The sequence below is a fragment of the Heloderma suspectum genome, chromosome 6, assembly GCF_057233095.1.
Source record: "Heloderma suspectum isolate Gila_16-S chromosome 6, 16-S_ref, whole genome shotgun sequence".
Taxonomy (NCBI): domain Eukaryota; kingdom Metazoa; phylum Chordata; class Lepidosauria; order Squamata; family Helodermatidae; genus Heloderma; species Heloderma suspectum.
The window spans coordinates 122,574,280-122,592,711 of record NC_139463.1 but is presented as its reverse complement, the minus strand read 5'-3'; the positions used below and the strand labels follow the sequence as shown (position 1 = coordinate 122,592,711).

The following is an 18,432-nucleotide window of genomic DNA, read 5'->3' as shown; positions in this document are numbered from 1 at the left end:
CATTTGGCATCCCCGAGATCCGTGGTGGAATTCTATGACATCCCTAGTACCGTTGTTTGAAGAATTTAACCAGCTACACATTGCAATATTGATTTGGGATGTCAGAGAATTCCACCACGGATCTCGGGGAGGCTGAAATCTGTGGCAGAATGAAGCCTCCTGCCCCTTCACCCCACAAACAGTGCGTGAAACCGAGCACCTACCTGCTGTCATTCGCGCTGCTTTGCAAATGGCGGCAGCATCTGCAGCCGCCGCTCTCTTCTTCATTATAGACATGATTAGGGATGTACGAAGGTCACTTACCTTTTTGTGGAATTGATTCATGGGGGGGGGTCCATCCCTCTCCCTGGAATCCTTGACGGGGGAGAGACAATCCAGTCCTCCCCCCCAGAATCCTGCCTTGCTGGCTCTGCTCTGCAGCAAGGCTGCAGAGCCGCTGGCTGGGCCAACCCACAGTGGGGCCTCCAGCTGCTGCCGGGTTGGTGTGGACGCAAATGGCATCCTGTGCAGGGGATGCAGTTTGCATCCCTACACCGGCCTGTGATAGTCTACGTAAGTATTTTTTTAAAAAATACACAAATGGCGGTGGCTACAGCGGCTGCCATTTGCGTCCCGATATTTTGCCGTTTTAGCCTACATAAATATTTACGTAGGCTAAAACAGTGGGGGGGAAAGGGAACGCTAATAGCTCCCACTAGGCTATGTAAAGACATAGCCTATCACAGCAAAGAGCAGGATGCAAATGGCGGCCGCAGCAGCCGGTCGAAACACCAGCTGCTGCCGCTGCTGGAGCCGCCGCGAGAGCTGCCGCTATCCGGAACATCCACCCCAGGTAAGCTTCATCCCAGGGAGAATCCGTGGGGGGTGGGGGGCAGGCCATTCTGCCACAGATTTTGGGGGGCCAAATGCCAGTGCATTTGGTCTCATTGAAATCCGTGGTGGAATCCTCCGCCATCCCTAGCCGTGATAGGCTTAAATAGCCTTTCACGGCTAACGCAGGGACACCATTTGCATTCCCTTTATTTTTTTTGGAAATAGTCCACGTAAATATTTAAGCAGCCTATCAAGGCAAAACACAGGGGCGCAAATGACATAGTGGCCACTGTTTGCGCCCTTATCTTTTGCCGTAATAGGTTACGTAAATATTTATGTAGGCTATCACGGCAAAAAAAAGGGAACGCAAATGGCATCCGCCATAGCCGCCATTTGCGTTCCTTTTTTTTTTTTTTTGCCATCTTAGGCTACTTAAATATTTACATAGCCTATCATGGCAAAAAAAGGGAATGCAAATGGCGGCCACTGTAGCCGCCACTATTTGCGTCCCTTTTATTTTTTGGGAAATAGGCTACATAAATATTTACATAGCCTATCATAGCAAAAAGAAGGGAATGCAAATGGTGGCGCCTACAGCGGCCACCATTTGCGTCCCTGTGCAGGCTGCCCAGCAGCCGGATGTCCGGCTAAGGGCGGCTCCAGCCACCGGCTCCGCGGAGTTGCTGTGGAGCGGAGCCGGCCGGGGAGAATTTCAGGGGGAGGGACGGAGCCCTTATTTTCGCCGTACTCTACGTAAATCTTTACGTAGACTACAGGGACCAAATAAGGAACGCGAATGGCGGCTCCCTATGGGGGCCGCCATTTGCGTATGTGCTTTTTTTTTTCTTCAAAGTCACCCGTGATAGGCTATGTGACGATTAAAGTAGCCTATCACGGTTTACTTTGCAGATCTAGCCATGATAGGCTACGTTAATCGTTACGTAGCCTATCACAGGGACGTTTATTTTTTCTTTTGTAGTTCGTGGCCGGGGAGATGGGGCGCTTCTCCCTGGCCTGAATTTCGGCCGGGCGAGGCGGGAAGCCTCCCCCCCCGGCCTGAATTTCAGCCGGGCGAGGAGGGAAGCCTCCCCCCCCGGCCTCAACTTCGGGGGGAGCAGCGAAGCGCCTCCCCTCCACCACCAAGCAAGCTGCGAGACCAGGTAAGTGACTTTCATGCATCCCTACTCCAGACACTGGTTCAAGTGTTTGACAGCAATGTGTAGATGGAATTGAGAGGTAGAGCTGAGTATCATGTGCATACTGATGACACTTCAGCTCAAACTTCCTAATGAATTCCCCCAGTGGTTTCATGTAAATGTTAAAAAACATAAGGGACAGGATGGAACCTTGTAGCAAGTCAAAAGCAAATGATTGTGGGGTGGACAAAAGTCCTAGCACCATACAGAAATTGAATAGCATGGTGAAAACAATAGAGCTCTATGAACCCCATGGCATAACTGTGTGACCCACCTGGTCTCTTGGCTCTTGCCCATCACACCTTGTTTGAGGTAGCCATGGGGGATTGGCCATGGGCGTGTTGGACAGATCATAAATAAGAGCTGTGTAAGCAAGAGCCAAACCCTTCTCGCTCCACTGCCTCATCTGGGCGCATGACCCCATGTAATGATAGGGCCAGCCCAAAACAGGAAAGAGAGATGGAGAGGGAGGGGGGGGGGGAGAGAGAGAGGATTAGGAAGAGGCATGAAGTAGCCAGGCACTAATGAGATTCCATAAAGGCTAAAGCAAAATTTGTTTCCATAACCAAAAAATGTAGCAAGAAAGACCAAGCGCAGTGATGGGGTAAACTTCAAATGAAGACCCCACGTATTATTGACAATTCATAGCAGAAGTATATTAATATATGAAGAAAATTAAGATGGAGGGGAAGGGCTATTCTGAAACCAAAGAAAGAAATGAAACTGTGTTGTCATGCAGGCAAGTAAATATTGGTAATCCCATACAACGACTGATTAATCATTCAGGGTAGCTGAGAGAGTTAAAGTAGCTTATATTCAGAAAGAAGAACTATTTAAAAAGGTGAGTAAATTGCAAAATGAAGAAAAGAGGGTGTATGAGGCTGGAATCCCCTACCCCCTTACCTGGGAGTAAGCCCGATTGAACTCAATGGACTTAATTTAGAGTACACATGTCTAGGGTTGCACAGTAAGGTTTCTATGTGCACAAGCCTTAATCAAAAGGGCAAACATGTAAAGAAATCTGATTTAATGCAGAAAAGAGAATAATGACAAAATGCTGAACAGAGGTCTGTCCATTTCACAGACATATGAAACACACATATTGAAACAGCACTGTGGCAGAGGTTATTGAGAATGTTGCCTTTACATTTCATGAAACCCACAGCCCGCCAGGGTGCCAAATACATAATCGATTACGATATAGGGCATTTCACACAGATCTTAAAATATTGCTTAGTCCATCATTTCAGGTGGAAGGGCAGTGGTGACCTTGACAACAATACAACAGAAAGGTCATTGCCCTGTTCCCTTAAAAACGACTCTTCACAAGTCAGCATTCCCTTTCACAGCTTCACAGACTTTCTAGAGAATATGCACCTGTATTGTAAAAAAATTTCTTTTGTAGCTGTGGGAATCAGTGTTCACTTCCAACTAGGGATGTCAGGGAATTCCTCCACGGACCTCGGTGAGGCCAAATGCCAGTGCATTCGGCCCACCAAACACCATGGCGGAACGGACTGCCCCCCACCCCCCGCGGATCCCACCCGGGACAAGACTTCCCTGGGGTGGACGTTCCGGGCTGCGGGGGCTGTGGCGGCGGCTGCGGCGGCGGCGGAGGCTGGTCTTCCGAACGGCTGCCACTGCCGCCATTTGCAGTGTTGTAAAAAAACCTCAAAAAATGACAGCATAGGCTATGTAAAGATTTACGTAGCGTATCATGGCTGGGTTTAAGAAAAAGAAAAAAATGACGTGATAGGCTATGTAAAGCTTTATGTAGCCTATAGCTTTGATTAGACAGACCTTTGTCAGCAAGGTGATGTCTCTGCTTCTTACTATGTTGTCTAGGTTTGCCAGAGCTTTCCTGCCAAGGAGCAAGCATCTTTTAATTTCATGGCTACAGTCACCGTCTGCGGTGATCTTGGAGCCCAAGAAAATAAAATCTGTCACTGCTTCCATTTCTTCCCCTTCTATATGCCAGGAAGTGATGGGGCCAGATGCCATGATCTTCGTTTTTTTAATGTTGAGTTTCAAACCAGCTTTTGCACTCTCCTCTTTCACCCTCAACAAGAGGCTCTTGAGATCCTCTTCGCTTTCTGCCATTAGGGTGGTATCGTCTGCATATCAGAGGTTGTTGATAATTCTCCCGGCAATCTTAATTCCGACCTCTGATTCATCCAACCCAGCGTTTCTCATGAAGTACTCTGCATATAAGTTAAATAAGCAGGGTGACACTATGCAGCCTTGTCGTACTCCTTTCCGAATTTTGAACCACTCAGTTGTTCCATGTCCGGTTCTTACTGTTGCTTCTTGACCCTCGTACAGGTTTCTCAGGAGACAGGTAAGGTGGTCTGGTACTCCAATCTCTTTAAGAATTTGCAAGAGTTTGTTGCGATCCACACAATCAAAGGCTTTAGTGTAGTCAATGAAGCAGAAATAGAGTTTTTTCTGGAATTCTCTTGCTTTCTCCATGATCCAGCGAATGTTGGCGATTTGATCTCTAGTTCCCCTGCCTCTTCGGAACCGAGCTTGGACTTCTGGGAGTTCTCGGTTCACATAATTTGATAATTCCATGTGTGTCACTCTTAGGTCCCTGAAGAGGGTATACAAATATGACAGAAAATGATAACTTTCTGTACTTATTTAAGATGTCTCATGTTCTCTCATTCTGTGACACGGCTTTTATGTCCTTGGTTCGCATACTGCTGAAGCTTAGCTTGAAGGATTTTGAGCATCACCTTGCTGGCATGTGAAATAAGCACAATTGTGCGGTAGTTTGAACACTCTTCGGCGTTGCCCTTGTTTGGAATTGGAATGTAAACTGACCTTTTCCAGTCTTGCGGCCATTGTTGAGTGTTCCAAATTTGTTGTCATATTGAGTGCAGCACTTTAACAGTATCATCTTTTAGGATTTTAAATTACTCAGGTGGAATACTGTCATCTCCGCTAGTTTTGTTGTTACTAATGCTTCCTAAGGCCCACTTGACTTCATTCTCGAGGATGTCCGGCTCAAGTTCAGTGACCGCACTATCATGGCTATCAGGGACATTAAGATCTTTCCTGTATAGTTCTTCTGTGTATTCTTGCCACCTCTTCTTAATCTCATCTGCTTCTGTTAGGTCCCTGCCTTCTTTGTCCTTTATCATGCCCGTCTTTGCACAAAACATTCCCTTGAGATCTCCAGTTTTCCTGAAGAGATCTCTAGTCTTTCCCATTCTGTTGTTTTCCTTGATTTCTTTGCATTGTTCATTTAAGAAGGCCTTCTTGTCTCTCCTTGCTATTCTCTGGAACTCTGCATTCAGTTGGGTATATCTTCCCCTTTCTCCCTTGCTTTTTGCTTCCCTTCTTTCCTCAGCTACTTGTAAAGCCTCATCAGACAGCCACTTGGCTTTCTTGCATTTCTTTTTCTTTGGGACGGATTTTGTTGCTGCCTCCTGAACAATGTTACGGACCTCCGTCCATAGTTCCTCAGGCACTCTGTCTGTCAGGTCTAATCCCTGAAATCTATTCCTCACCTCCACCTCCATAAGGGATATGATTTAGGTCATACCTGAATGGTTTAGTGGTTTTCCCTACGTTCTTCAATTTAAGCCGAAATTTTGCAAGAAGCAGCTCATAGGGATGGGGGAGAATTTCTCCCCGAAACTTCGGGGGGCTGAGTGCCAACATGTTCGGCCCCCGAAGTAGTTTCGGGGAGAAATTCTCCGCACCCCCCGCACCCCGCACCCAACCCCGGGACAGGACTTACCTTTCCCGAATGTCGCTCCCAGCGGCGGGTCCCGGCGGTGGTTCATCAGGTCTTCGACAGGGGCAGAGGCGGCAGCCGGTCTTTCGACCGGCTGCCACCGCCGCCATTCCAATATAAGTAAAACAAAAACAAAAAACACCCCCGTGATAGGCTACGTGACGATTAACGTAGCCTATCATGGCTAGATTTGCAAAGTCAGCCATGATAGGCTATGTAAATCGTCAAATAGCCTATCACAGGTGACTTTAAAAAAAAAAAAGCACGTACGGCTAATGGCAGCCCAAATAGGGAGCCGTCATTCACGTTCCTTATTAGGTCGCTGTAGTCTAGGAAAAGATTACATAGACTACGGCAAAAATAAAGGCAACGCTATTCGTGTTGCCCTTATTTTCGCCGTAGTCTACGTAAAGATTTACGTAGACTACAGCGACCAAATAAGGAACGCGAATGGCGGCTCCCAATGGGGGCTGCCATTTGCGTACGCACTTTTTTTTTTTTAAGTCACCCGTGATAGGCTACATGACGATTAACGTAGCCTATCACGGGTGACTTTGCAGATCTAGCCATGATAGGCTACGTTAATCGTCACGTAGCCTATCATGGGGGCTTTCTTTTTTAACTTTTTATTTCACGGCCGGGCGAGGCGAGGCACCTCCTCCCTGGCCTGAATTTCAGCCGGGAGAGGCAGGAAGCCTCCCCCCCGTCCTGAATTTCAGCAGGGTGAGGCGGGAAGCCCCCCCCAGCCTGAACTTCGGGGGGAGCAGTGAAGCGCCTCCCCCCCACTGCGAACAAGCTGCAAGACCAGGTAAGTGGCTTTCGTGCACCCCTAGATCTGAGCCACAGTCAGCTCCAGGTCTTGTTTTTACTCACTGTAGAGAGCTTCTCCATCTTTGGCTGCAAAGTACATAATCAATCTGATTTCGATATTGACCATCTGGTCCATATGTAGGGTCGTCTTTTGTGCTGTTGGAAAAGAGGGTTTGCTATGATCAGCGTGTTCTCTTGGCAAAACTTTATTAGCTTTTGTCCTGCTTCATTTTGTACACCAAGGCCATGCTTGCCTGTTATCCTGGTGATTTCTTGACTTCCTACTTTAGCATTCCAATCCCCTATTATGAAGAGGACATCTTTTTTTGGTGTTAGTTCTAGAAGGTGTTGTAGGTCTTCATAGAACCGATTAACCTCAGCTTCTTCGGCATCAGTGGTTGGGGCATAGACTTGAATCACTGTGATGTTGAATGGTTTGCTTTGGATTCGTACTGAGATCATTCTATCGTTTTTAAGATTGTACCCCAGTACTGCTTTTCCCACCCTTTTGTTGACTATGAGTGCTACTCCATTTCTTCTAAGGGATTCTTGCCCACAGTAGTAGATATGATGGTCACCTGAATTAAATTCGCCCATGCCTGTCCATTTTAGTTTGCTGATTCCCAAGATGTTGATGTTCAATCTTGTCATCTCATGTTTGACCACCTCCAGCTTACCTTGATTCATTGATCTGACATTCCAGGTTCCTAAACAATATTGTTCTTTACAGCATCGGATTTTCTTTTCACCACCAGACACATCCACAGCTGAGTGTCCTTTTGGCTTTGGCCCAGCCGCTTCACTCTTTCTGGTGCTTCTTGGAAATACCCTCTGCTCTTCCCCAGTAGTATACTGGACACCTTCCAACCTGAGGGGCTCATCTTCTGGCGTCATCTCTTTTAGCCTTGTGATACGTTCCATGGGATACTGGAGTGGGTTGCCATTTCCTTCTCCAGTGGACCACATTTTGTCAGAACTCTCTGCCATGACCTGTCCGTCTTGGGTGGCCCTGCATGGCATAGCTTATGGCTTCACTGAGTTATGCAAGCCCCTTCACCCCAACAAGGCAGTGATCCATGAAGGGGAAAGGAAAGGTTCCTCCTTTGCAAGCACCGGGTCATTACTGACCCCTAGAAGGACGCCCCTTGCGCTGGCGTTTTCATGGCAGACTGTAGTGGGGCTGTGAGAGCTGGACTATAAGGAAGGCTGAGCACCGAAGAATTGATGCTTTCGAACTGTGGTGCTGGAGAAGACTCTTACGAGTCCCCTGGACTGCAAGGAGGTCAAATCAGTCCATCCTAAAGGAAATCAACCCTGACTGCTCATTGGAAGGTCAGATACTGAAGCTGAAGCTCAAATATTTTGGCCACCTAATTCGAAGAGAAAACTCTCTGGAAAAGTCCCTGATGCTGGGAAATACTGAAGGCAAAAGGAGAAGGGGACGGCAGAGGATGAGATCGCTAGATAGCATCACCGATGCAATGAATATGAACTTGAGCACACTCCGGGAGAGAACGCAGGACAGGTAGGCCTGGCGTGCTGTGGTCCATGGGGTCATGAAGATTCGGACACGACTGAATGACTGAACAACAACATTCATGGCTGGGTTTAAAAAAAATAAAAATAAAGGGGAACGCAAATAGCATAGCAGGGGCTATTTGCGTCCCTTTTTGATACGCCATTTTAGCCTACGTAAATATTTTACATAGCCTACGTAAACGGTGAATCAAAAATGGATGCAAATAGCACCTGCTATGCTATTTGTGTTCCCCTTTATTTTTGCCATCATAGTCTACGTAAATATTTACATGGACTAAGATGGCCAAAAATAAGGAACGCAAATGGCAGCGGCCATAGGCTCCACCATTTGCGTACGTGGTTTTGTTTTGTTTTTTCCCCAGAGCCCTCCATGGCCAGCAATCCGGCCGCAGATGGTTCTGGCCTGGCTGGGCCTGGCCAGCTGCTCTGCGCAGCTGCCGCGGAGCACAGCCTGCTGTGGAGGATTCCGGGGGGGGGGAGGAACGGATCGCCTCCCGCCCTATCGAGGATTCTGGGGGGAGGGATGGAATGCTTCCCCCCCCACCATCAACATAATCCGCAGAAATTTAAGTGACTTTCATACCTCCCTACTTCCAACAGGCCATGGTGTGTATTGTTTTTGAATGCAGGGAACCTAGACTTTCATGACTCATCATAACACATGACTAATATACAACCCATTGTGCATTTTCAAGTTCTTGCCAGGTGCCTGCTCTCTGATGATTCTGATGTGTAGGGTTCCCCTTCTGAACACACTTCAATTCTGTTCTATTTCATCCTGTTCTCATCATATAATTTTGTTTCCGGTCATTTCTTTAATCATAGTATCTGCTACGTCATATTGTACTGAACATGGCTCCTGTGGTACAAAACACCTAGAACTGATAAAGAAAGTTGTTGAGCTGGGGTGATGGGGAGCTTGAGCAGCATCAGGAACTCAGTGGGGAATGATGTACATATTATACAGTTAATCTTATCATGAACTGTTTGCCCCCAAATTCATTATCCTACCATCAAGATAACATTGTGAAACAAGAACACTACTCAGATCTTTTAATAGTTTTGTCTCATTAATTGCTTCCTGTTGTTCAACTCAGGTCTCAGCAGAATGATGTAGCATTTGGGGGAAAAGATGCAACCTAGTAATCCAGCACTGGAGCACAAGATGGAGAAGATCTCCACAGCCACCATGTCTTTTCCTCTTGTGCTCAGGTAAGTGGGAACAAAGGAGACCCACACACTGCAAAACACCAACATGCTGAATGTAATAAACTTGGCTTCATTGAAAGTGTCCGGTAACTTGCGGGCCAAGAATGCCACAATGAAGCTGGTGATGGCCAAGAGGCCCATGTAGCTGAGGACACCATAAAACAAGGCCACTGACCCTTCATTACATTGGACAATGATTTCTCCATTTCCTGAGTGCATGTCTACATCAGGGAATGGAGGAGACTTTGCCAGCCACACAGTGCAAATACTTGCTTGAAGAAGTGAGCAACAAAGGACAATAGTGTTGGCCAGTCTTTTTCCTACCCACTTCCTCATGTTAGTCCCTGGTCTGGTAGCCATGAAAGCTACAACCACAGTGATGGTTTTGGCCAACACACAAGATACAGCCACTGAAAAGATGAAGCCAAAAGTTGGTTGTCGGAGAAGGCAGGTGACTTTCCCAGGTTGGCCAAGGAATAGCAAAGAAGTGATGAAAGAAAGCAGGAGAGAGATGAGGAGGGTGTAGGTGAGGTCTCGGTTGTTGGCTTTGACGATGGGGGTATCTCTGTGTTTAATAAAAATCCCAAGCACCAAGGCCGTGATCAGAGAAAATGAAAGAGCAACTGAGGCTAAACTGACCCCCAGAGGTTCTTTGTAAGATAGAAAACTGATAGCCTTAGGAATGCATTGATCTTGATCCTTGCTTGGATATTGATGGTCCGGACATTTGAAACAGTCATCCAGATCTAAAAAATGGAAAGAGGCCCCATTTCAGCACCACTTCAACTCATGGGCTACACTCACTCTGCCTCCCACAAAGATGTTGTTGCTCATGCTGACTTCTGACATCTGGTTCCAAGCATAACCCCTCTTCCCTAGTACTATTTTTCTATTTAGCTTCACAGTGAATGAGTTCAGGCTTTCTTTGGCTGAATGGAATACACAATACCCTGGAAAACAGGCTGGCAGGCAGGCTGGCAGAGTAGTTTTGTGCTATATGCATTTTTCAACAAAAACTCTCAGAACAAAGAGCTATAACTTTCCACTGGTTGCACAAGAGGGCATGAAATCCAGGTAACGCTCAGCTCCCATGCCAAAACCCCTAAGACCCCTCATATTGGGCTTCCTTGACAACAACACAATGACACACACACACACACACACACAGGGAGGGAGTGAGGGAGCGAGGCAAAAGAAAGGCAAATACAGAACTACCTACATGCAAAGAAAAGGGCTTTACTTTTTGGGGGGGGATGTAGAGTTCAAAAATGGGAAAGGAAAGAATACATGAACTGAGAAAGCGGGGGAGCCAAGAACAAGGAGCGGGAACTACTTTTTAATATATTTATATCATTCAGATGTGTGTGTGTGTGTGTGATTTAGAAAGAAAGAAAGAAAGAAAGAAAGAAAGAAAGAAAGAGAAAGCTACTAAGAAATAGTTGAATTGAGAAGGTGGGCAAAGAACAAGGTAAGGCAGGAAACTAAAGTATTATATTTTTTATTTTTTTATGAAGAAAAAGAAAGAAAGAAAGAAAGAAAGAAAGAAAGAAAGGGAAAACTAGTAACAATGGTTGAACTGAGCAGGGGGTAGGGTTGGAAGCCAAAGAACAAGGCAAGGCAAGGACGAAAATAAATTACTTTTTATTTTTTTTTAATTTTTTTTTAATAAAGATGGTAGAAAATAAAGAAAGGCTGTAATTGACTTGAGAATTGCTGGTTGGGAAAGAAGAAGAACAGCAAAGCTGCAGTACAATGCACACACACCACACAGATCTAGCCAAGTCAGCAACTGTAACCAGCTTTCTCTAACCAAATCTACCTAGGCCTGTCTCACACAAGGAAACAAACACAGGCCGATCTCCAATATATATAGTATCCAGCCCCCCACCACTGTCACTGATTGGAGACTGCTGGGTTAGGTTCAGCCCCAATTTGGCAACTAGTGTTGCCATTCACCAAAGTTCACTCACTCCTCCTCCTCTCCCTTTCCCCCCTCCAACCTCCTCCTCACCCGCTCCCTGATCTTTCAAAACTTGTCACTTTTAGAGGCAGACTGTCTGGGCTTCAGGAGGCATCAGAATAGCTCCAGATCTCTGAGGCAGATTGAGGCACTTTGGTGGGAATCCACTTGACTTTGGACCACCTTGGTGCTGGTCTGATCTGCTTCAGGTCTCACCAAGTCACCCCCAAAGCAGCCCAATTAGCTTCAGTATTCAGATTCAGCACTGAAGCAATGCACAGCCCTACTTTTTATACAGTGCATGCAAACACATTTCATCCATGGGACAAGATTGCATAGTTCGGATTGTGCACCCAAGGATGTACCCGAGTACACGCCCAAGCAATTTGCGATTTTCATGCCAGAAGAAAAAGCTCACAATCTCAAATGACCATGAGTTGGACAGACTTCGCGGCAAAATTCAACAAGCCTGAGTTTGGCTGATTTCTACATACCTACTGCACATCCATTGAACTTAATGGGTCAGCTGCCATTCTGAACAGCGTGCCGGTGGACCAGACCCTTCTCTAGAAGGGAGAGTCATGCTCCTTCTGAAATTAAACTTGGACCCTGCATGTAATGTCTCTGTTTTGCAACCTATCACCATAGCATTTGAAGGCATTATACCGCCATCCCAGGAATCAGACTTGTGATATTTCATTCAGACGTTTGTTTTAGAGGCAATTTTTAGAAATGCATGCATCCATTATATTTTAGGTTACTGTAGAGGAAGACCCAGCTTGTCATTTGCTGCCTATACATTCTGTGTTTGTCATAGAACTTAATAATCCTCCTCCCAAAGCATTAGTCCTGAAAATTTTCGGATTGGGCACAGTGTCTCTGTTTTATGGGCAAGTAAAAAAAATGAATGACCATATGGACATAGGTTATTTTTTATTTGTATTTTATTTTTTGCTGTCATCTATTCTCATGAATCGATTCTGTTACTGAGAAGCTCTGACTTGCTGTCTTTTTAGTATTGCCTAGTGGATTGTCCCTAAACCTCCCCTCCCCTCCAGGAAGGCTGAGGATCAGGCAGGATAAGGAACCTGCCATTTCTACTTGTGGAACTCTAATCCAATGTATCAGTATGATGGACTCTCACTTTGTATTCCAAGTATGCATAAAAGTGTGAGACCTCCAGTACATGCACTGGAGGTCTGATCTCCTAGTCACTAACTTAAACAAGTGTCTGAAGCTACCTCCTGAATTGGGCACCTGAGAGCCTGAGGAGAAAATAATTCCATACATCAAACATTGCAACAACCAATGAACACATTAAAAGCAGTGACTGACCCTAAAAGAGAATATAGCTATTGGGCTGATGAGAAATGTGCTAAACAAATGAATGAATGAATGAATGAATGAATAAAAGCCAAAGTCCTCTACCCAACATGCCCATGGAAACAAATCGCACTCGGTGCTTTATACTCATTACTCATGGAGGGAGTGGAATTTAGAGCCTTCTCAGCAGTCCAACTCTGTCTGGTTATTCCCACCCACTTCCTGTATTCATGTTCATTATGTATGCTCTTGGTGTAATAAGGGCTCCAAGGGTGCTCAGAGCTTGGCAGTACTTGCATTCTCCTCCTCTAGCCCTCATTCTAAAGACTCTTGAGGCACCCAGATAAAGAGACCTACATGGATCGATTGGTGCATGTTCTCCATCATTTCCCATTGTTGGGGATGTAAAAGAATGTTGATTTCATTTGCGAAACATGTGTGCATGCCCTGTTCAAAGCTCTGAAGACGACTCCGTGCGTGTTCCCACCAAAATGATCATACATTCTCGAACACGTGCATGCATTCCTCTCATTCCCAATTCCCAGTTCGATTTGAACAAATTTACTCATTTGCACAAATTTCCTCCTTGGCTGTATCAGGTCTGCTCTTGTTCAAAGAGGAAATTCACACAGATTTGTGGAAACTTGCTCTGATCTCCCATTCGATGCTTGCTTTGCACAAGTCTCCAATTCACGCAGGGTCAGCAGTGATTGTGAACATTGATCATGAATGCAAACAGGCATCAAGCATGATGTGAGTAGCAATATGATGTTCAGAGAATTCTGGCAGGCTCAGACATTGCTTATTCACCCTTGTGGTATGAGAGAATTGTTTCCTGGTCAGGAGAACGATTTACCAGAATTCAACCTTTGCCTCATTTTTTCTAGGAGAATTAAAATCACAGATCATGTCTGTGATCTGATTTCTTCCTTTTCTGCATCTCTCTTCTCTCTCCCTTTCTCCACTGTCAGACAGTTCTCTGATGACCACATCACCTCTGCCTCTAATTTGCCCCACTTTGCTGAAGCTCACTGCATGTCTCTTTGTTTCCGGAATGTCCTTCTACATCGTTGTCTGGCTTTGAACCTCTCCTCTGGCTTTGATCTTTGAAGCCCTGGTGGTCTGCGGGCTGTTAGCACCCTCCCCGGCACATGGGGCCCTAGCCCCATTGGGGACCTACTGTGACCTTTTTGCATCACACTTTGAGGACAAAAGCATGGGCTGGCCCCCTTCCTACGGGATTCCCCACCTTTCCGGGTCAGGCAGGTGCCAATGTTTTGCTGCTTTCGGTGCGCCCTGAAAACACTGATATTTTTCCCTCAAGGGACTCACTGCGGTTTTATCGGGACTCAGCTTGTCAGACCTCTGTTTCTTTTTAAAAACAGTAGTTATGTTAACATGGTCTTTATTCTTTTGTTCTATCCGCTGTTCAAAATCTTTGTATGTGGTCAGGTATACAAATATTGTAAATAAATTAGTTAGTTAGTTAGTTAGTAAGTATGTAAGTACATAAATCTCCTCTGTGATCTCTTTTTATTCTGTGTTACCTCTTCCTGCATTCACCTCCTTCTCATGTCTCAACAGTTGTAAGAATATGAGCTGCATGCCAAAGTTCCGCTTCTCAAACTCAGACTTCAGGGTTGTTTAACCAAGATTTGTGTTCTATTACTAATGTCTGTCTGATAGAAGTCTATGATTTAATCTCCCCACAGCACACCATGACCCTCAGTTTGAGATCTGAAAAGCATGTTTCATTTGAGGAGAGATATGCAAGTATGTGATTACATGTGATTACAGTGTGATGGCAATTCCTATAACTATGAATGAATGAGGCACATTTTCCCACTTAAAAAAAAAAATGACTGCACAATCTGGCTAGCAAACAACGACAATTTATCACTTAGAAATGAACATCTGAGGGCAAAACTTAATGTTCATTCAGGCAGACACAGTGAAACTATGGATGTCAGCTTTCTCTACGTTCACGTAAGTGTTTACAATCTCAGTTCAGATCAGGAGAATAACCAGGGGGATTTAAGATTCAAGGTATTCCAGCCCCTCTCTCAGTGTTTTATGTTTGTTTGTTTGTTTGTTTAAAACTACAAGGAGGAGTGGAATTTTGTGGATAAATAAGTGTGGAGGATGGAAGCTTAAATCCTTTTCTCCTGGAGTACCATGGTACTGCTCCAAATCTGGGTTGCATGTGCTTACAAGAGAGTAGAGAAAGCTAGCACACAGAGCTCCACCATGTGGAGGTTTAGTTTGGCCCTGAAACAACAGTTCCAATCAAGGCTGCATTACTGAGAAATCGAATACTACTTAGCCTACCCATTTTGTTTGAAATCTTCCCTTTGGGGCATGGGACACAGTCATAGCAGCAAAACTTCTCCCCTTCCTTCCTTTTCTTCTGGCTACCAGGGTGGCAGTGTACATTACACAGAGAACGTGGAACCACCTATTCATATGAATGAAAGGAATTACGACAGAAGAAATGTACATACGTCTCTGTGTGTGTTGCCCTTTTTTTTCCAGCTTGCAGCTATGAAAAAGATTAATCATGTGTCATTTGTACAGGAAGTGTACCATTATTTTCAAAATAAGAAAATAGATATTTGGGGCATCAATGTTCCACCTAGTTTTGTAGCACCACTAAAGATGGACCATGGAGCACATGATACCCCTGATAACTGGTGGGGGTGGAAAGTGTTCAACAAAATTGGTGTGTGTGAAGCGGGGTGGGCAGGACTAAGAAATCAAGGCAGTGAAACACCCAGGTGTGTATAGGCGAGGCACACAAGAGGATAACTCAAACAGTATGCCAACTCCTGATAAAGCATTGTAGTGTCATCATAGGCCGCAAAGGAAACTTCATACAGCTGAATGACATGATCCTTCAGGTAATCTGGCTCCAAGATGACTAGTGGAAAATCCACAAACGATGTGGTGACTATCCTGCTGTCAGCTGAGGCCCCTGAGCCTCTGTCACAGCTGTCACCACAGTCTGTATCCACAGCTTCCTGGTAAAGGATGTGGAAAAGATGGGGGTGATTAGACTGGGAGGAAGGAAACAACCTGCTTCTTTTCCTTTCCTGCTCCAAATCATTTTAAATAAGTTGTTGGGCATTCTGGAATGTCTGTAAATGTTTCCAAATAAAAAAGGAAAGGGGCACATTTGTCCCTTCTTTCCACCTGATAAGCGGGGGGGGGGCAGTGATCAACACAATCAGTGTGTTGGTGTGTGCATACATGTGTGTGTGGGGGGGTAGGAGTAAGAAAACAGGGCAGTAAAACAGCTGGTTATGTTGGGGGAGGCAACCCAGAGTGTAGCTCAGACAGCATGTTACACCCTGCTAAGGTATTGTTGTCTCATCATAGATTCCAAAGGAAACGTCATGCAGCTGAATGAACTACCTGGAGAAGGGAAGGTCCTCCAAGAACACTGCAGAATACATACCTGGTTGAAACTTCTGTGCCACACAATAACACCCTCATCAATGATGAGTTGTTTTCCTTCAGGAACATTCGCTTCCACCCTTCCAACTTTAACTCTCTGGAAGGAGTTGTTTGGAAATGTGACCAAGTTCATGATGTCAAATCCACCTGCTATTTCTCTTTGATAATTAAAGGACACTGTTTCTCCAGCTGAGTTGTTAAATGAAATGCCTTGAAGAAAGGAGTGGAGCTTGTTGCAAGAGAAAATGGCATAAAGAGAATTATGGGGTAAATACAATATATTAGATAGTTTGTTTACTGATGGAAAACTGGGAGGAGGGGATAAAACATATTAGTTCATCTTTCTTTGCTGGTCTTGTTCATGTAGTTTCATCTGACAAAGCATCACTATGGACCTCAAGATTTAAACTATGATGATTATTAAATCATAGGAAGAAATTTAAACCCAGAAAACATTAATGAGTGTGATGTACAACTTCATCCATCAGTCATTCTTGGAGTATAAAGCTAGAGGAATTCTGACTGTGAATTATTCTGTTTACCAAAATGAATGCATCTTTTATGGAGAGCTTACCTGCCAAGGCTGCATATCTTTAGGGTCGAGCATTTTACCCCCCACCATTGCTCTGGAGTTGGAAGTGGATGAGATCTTGGCATGCAAAGCATGAGCCACAGCATAGACAGCATTATAGATGCTGTAGCTGTGGCCAGTCATGTCCATTTCAAAGTGAGGCCCAGGAAGACTCTCCAGCCTCTCCTCTCCAGTACACATCCCATCGACCTTTTCTGGCACTGCTGGGTCAGGGAAGGAACAGTCAAATGCTTGCTCCCAGAAATCCTTGAGGAAATCATCTCCTTGAGTCCAATCAGGCTTTATAAGTAGAAGGAATTCCCTGAATGCGAGAAGATCCTTTGAGTGAGTTGTAAAAGAAAGGGCACCTTGGAACATCTCAAGATCCCAACCCCTCTGAAGGCCCGTTAATATGAAATCCATCTGGGTTGTCATTATCCACACCTTTCTCCATGATGAGTTTCCCTGATTTCTAGGATCTCTTAGTAACATAAGAGTTCTCAGCCATGAAATTGCCAAAGATTCTCCATAGATGATAAATACACTGACTTTATTATTTGTGAAAGTTTCAGAAATTTTTGAGAGTGTATCAGAAAACTCAGCCAATTTATCCAGACGGGCTACTTGTGGGATTGCTTGTGTGAAGGCAGAACAGATTCCATTTTTGGAGAGCAATGGCTCCAGAGTCTGCAAGAAATATTCTCCACTGTTGTTATCAAGAATGAGGATGCCAACCCATGTCCATCCAAAGTTTTGAAGTAACCGTATAATCCCAATGTACTGGAGGGCATCATTTGGGACCATGTGGTAAATGGAAGTTGTCTCACTTGTGTCTCTCGCCTCTGGGGACCTTGAGCTACACGTGAGCTAAATGGAGATGTTTTAGAGATGGGAAAGGATAAGTCTCAGTGTATACATGATTGTTCATGCAGTTGGACTTTGGACTTATAAAAGTATAGCACCACCTCTCCCCCACTCCCCCACTCCCCCACCCCCACATTGCCTTTATATGTTGATATTGGCCAGAAATGTTTCAATTTTTGCAGACACACTGTACCTTTCTGTTCCTCTGAATCTTGACTCAGATTCAATTTGGGATGCTTTAGAGGAGCCCCACTTTGATCTGGACATGTGCCAAACATTTCTGTATTACCCCAATGTGTTACTTACTAACATGCAAACTGAACAGATTACCCCCCCTTCCATAACACATACAGACATCCTACCTGTGGTATTTTGTAGAAACTGAAAACATCTGCCATACGAGAAGACGTATCAGAACCAAGTCCCCAAGCTATGGCTAAGAGGTTTTTCTGGGTGTCACATTTGTAGTTGGGGACAAATCGATGTGACTTGAAGAGCAGGTCCAGAGTGGTCCGATAGGTCATCCTTTCATCATGGTAGCTGTCATAGATGTGGAGGCCGAGTGAGACATTGGTCAAGATGTGGGGATCCTTGTTGATCTGATTCACAGCAAATGCCAAGGCCAGGACGTGCTGGTAGAATTTTGTTACCATACTGCAAATAGTGTTAATTTACAACTTCAAAAGGAAAGTCTAGAATGTCTGAGTTAATTCTGTAACAATACCAGGAATACCTGTCCCTAACTGATTTAGAGTGTAAGAGATTTAAAAAAATGTTACGGATTTTGCTGAGCTAATGAACACTTCCCTCTGTAGATTTATATAATTTATTGCACATCGGAACGCCAGCTGCACTAACATAAAACAACGCCAGCACAATGCCATGATCTGGCATGCTGATTTCCCTGGGAAATGGATGTAGTTTATCACAGTGGTTACACTCTTTGGATACT

The 18,432-nt window shown here is 45.0% G+C and overlaps 1 protein-coding gene across 1 annotated transcript; it reads right to left on the bottom strand.

The window, feature by feature from the left end:
- Positions 1–9,153: 9,153 nt before the first annotated feature.
- On the bottom strand, positions 9,154–18,133 carry LOC146342967 (vomeronasal type-2 receptor 26-like). Its single transcript, XM_084808104.1, has 5 exons — positions 17,832–18,133; positions 16,620–17,451; positions 16,047–16,274; positions 14,921–15,047; positions 9,154–10,055 (listed from the first exon to the last, which is right to left on the bottom strand). Exons 1-5 carry the CDS (start codon positions 18,131–18,133, stop codon positions 9,154–9,156), a joined length of 2,391 nt encoding a protein of 796 aa, XP_084664230.1.
- Positions 18,134–18,432: the final 299 nt, after the last annotated feature.

Bases quoted from the DNA above. Each gene is read 5' to 3' on its own strand.
- LOC146342967 (XM_084808104.1), bottom strand. From the start codon at position 18,133: ATGGTAACAAAATTCTACCAGCACGTCCTGGCCTTGGCATTTGCTGTG. The intron at 17,452-17,831 runs GTATGTGTTATG...CCCAGAGGCGAG, and splicing joins ATACCACAGGTAGGATGTCT to AGACACAAGTGAGACAACTT. The intron at 16,275-16,619 runs GTAAGCTCTCCA...TCTTGCAACAAG, and splicing joins AAGATATGCAGCCTTGGCAG to CTCCACTCCTTTCTTCAAGG.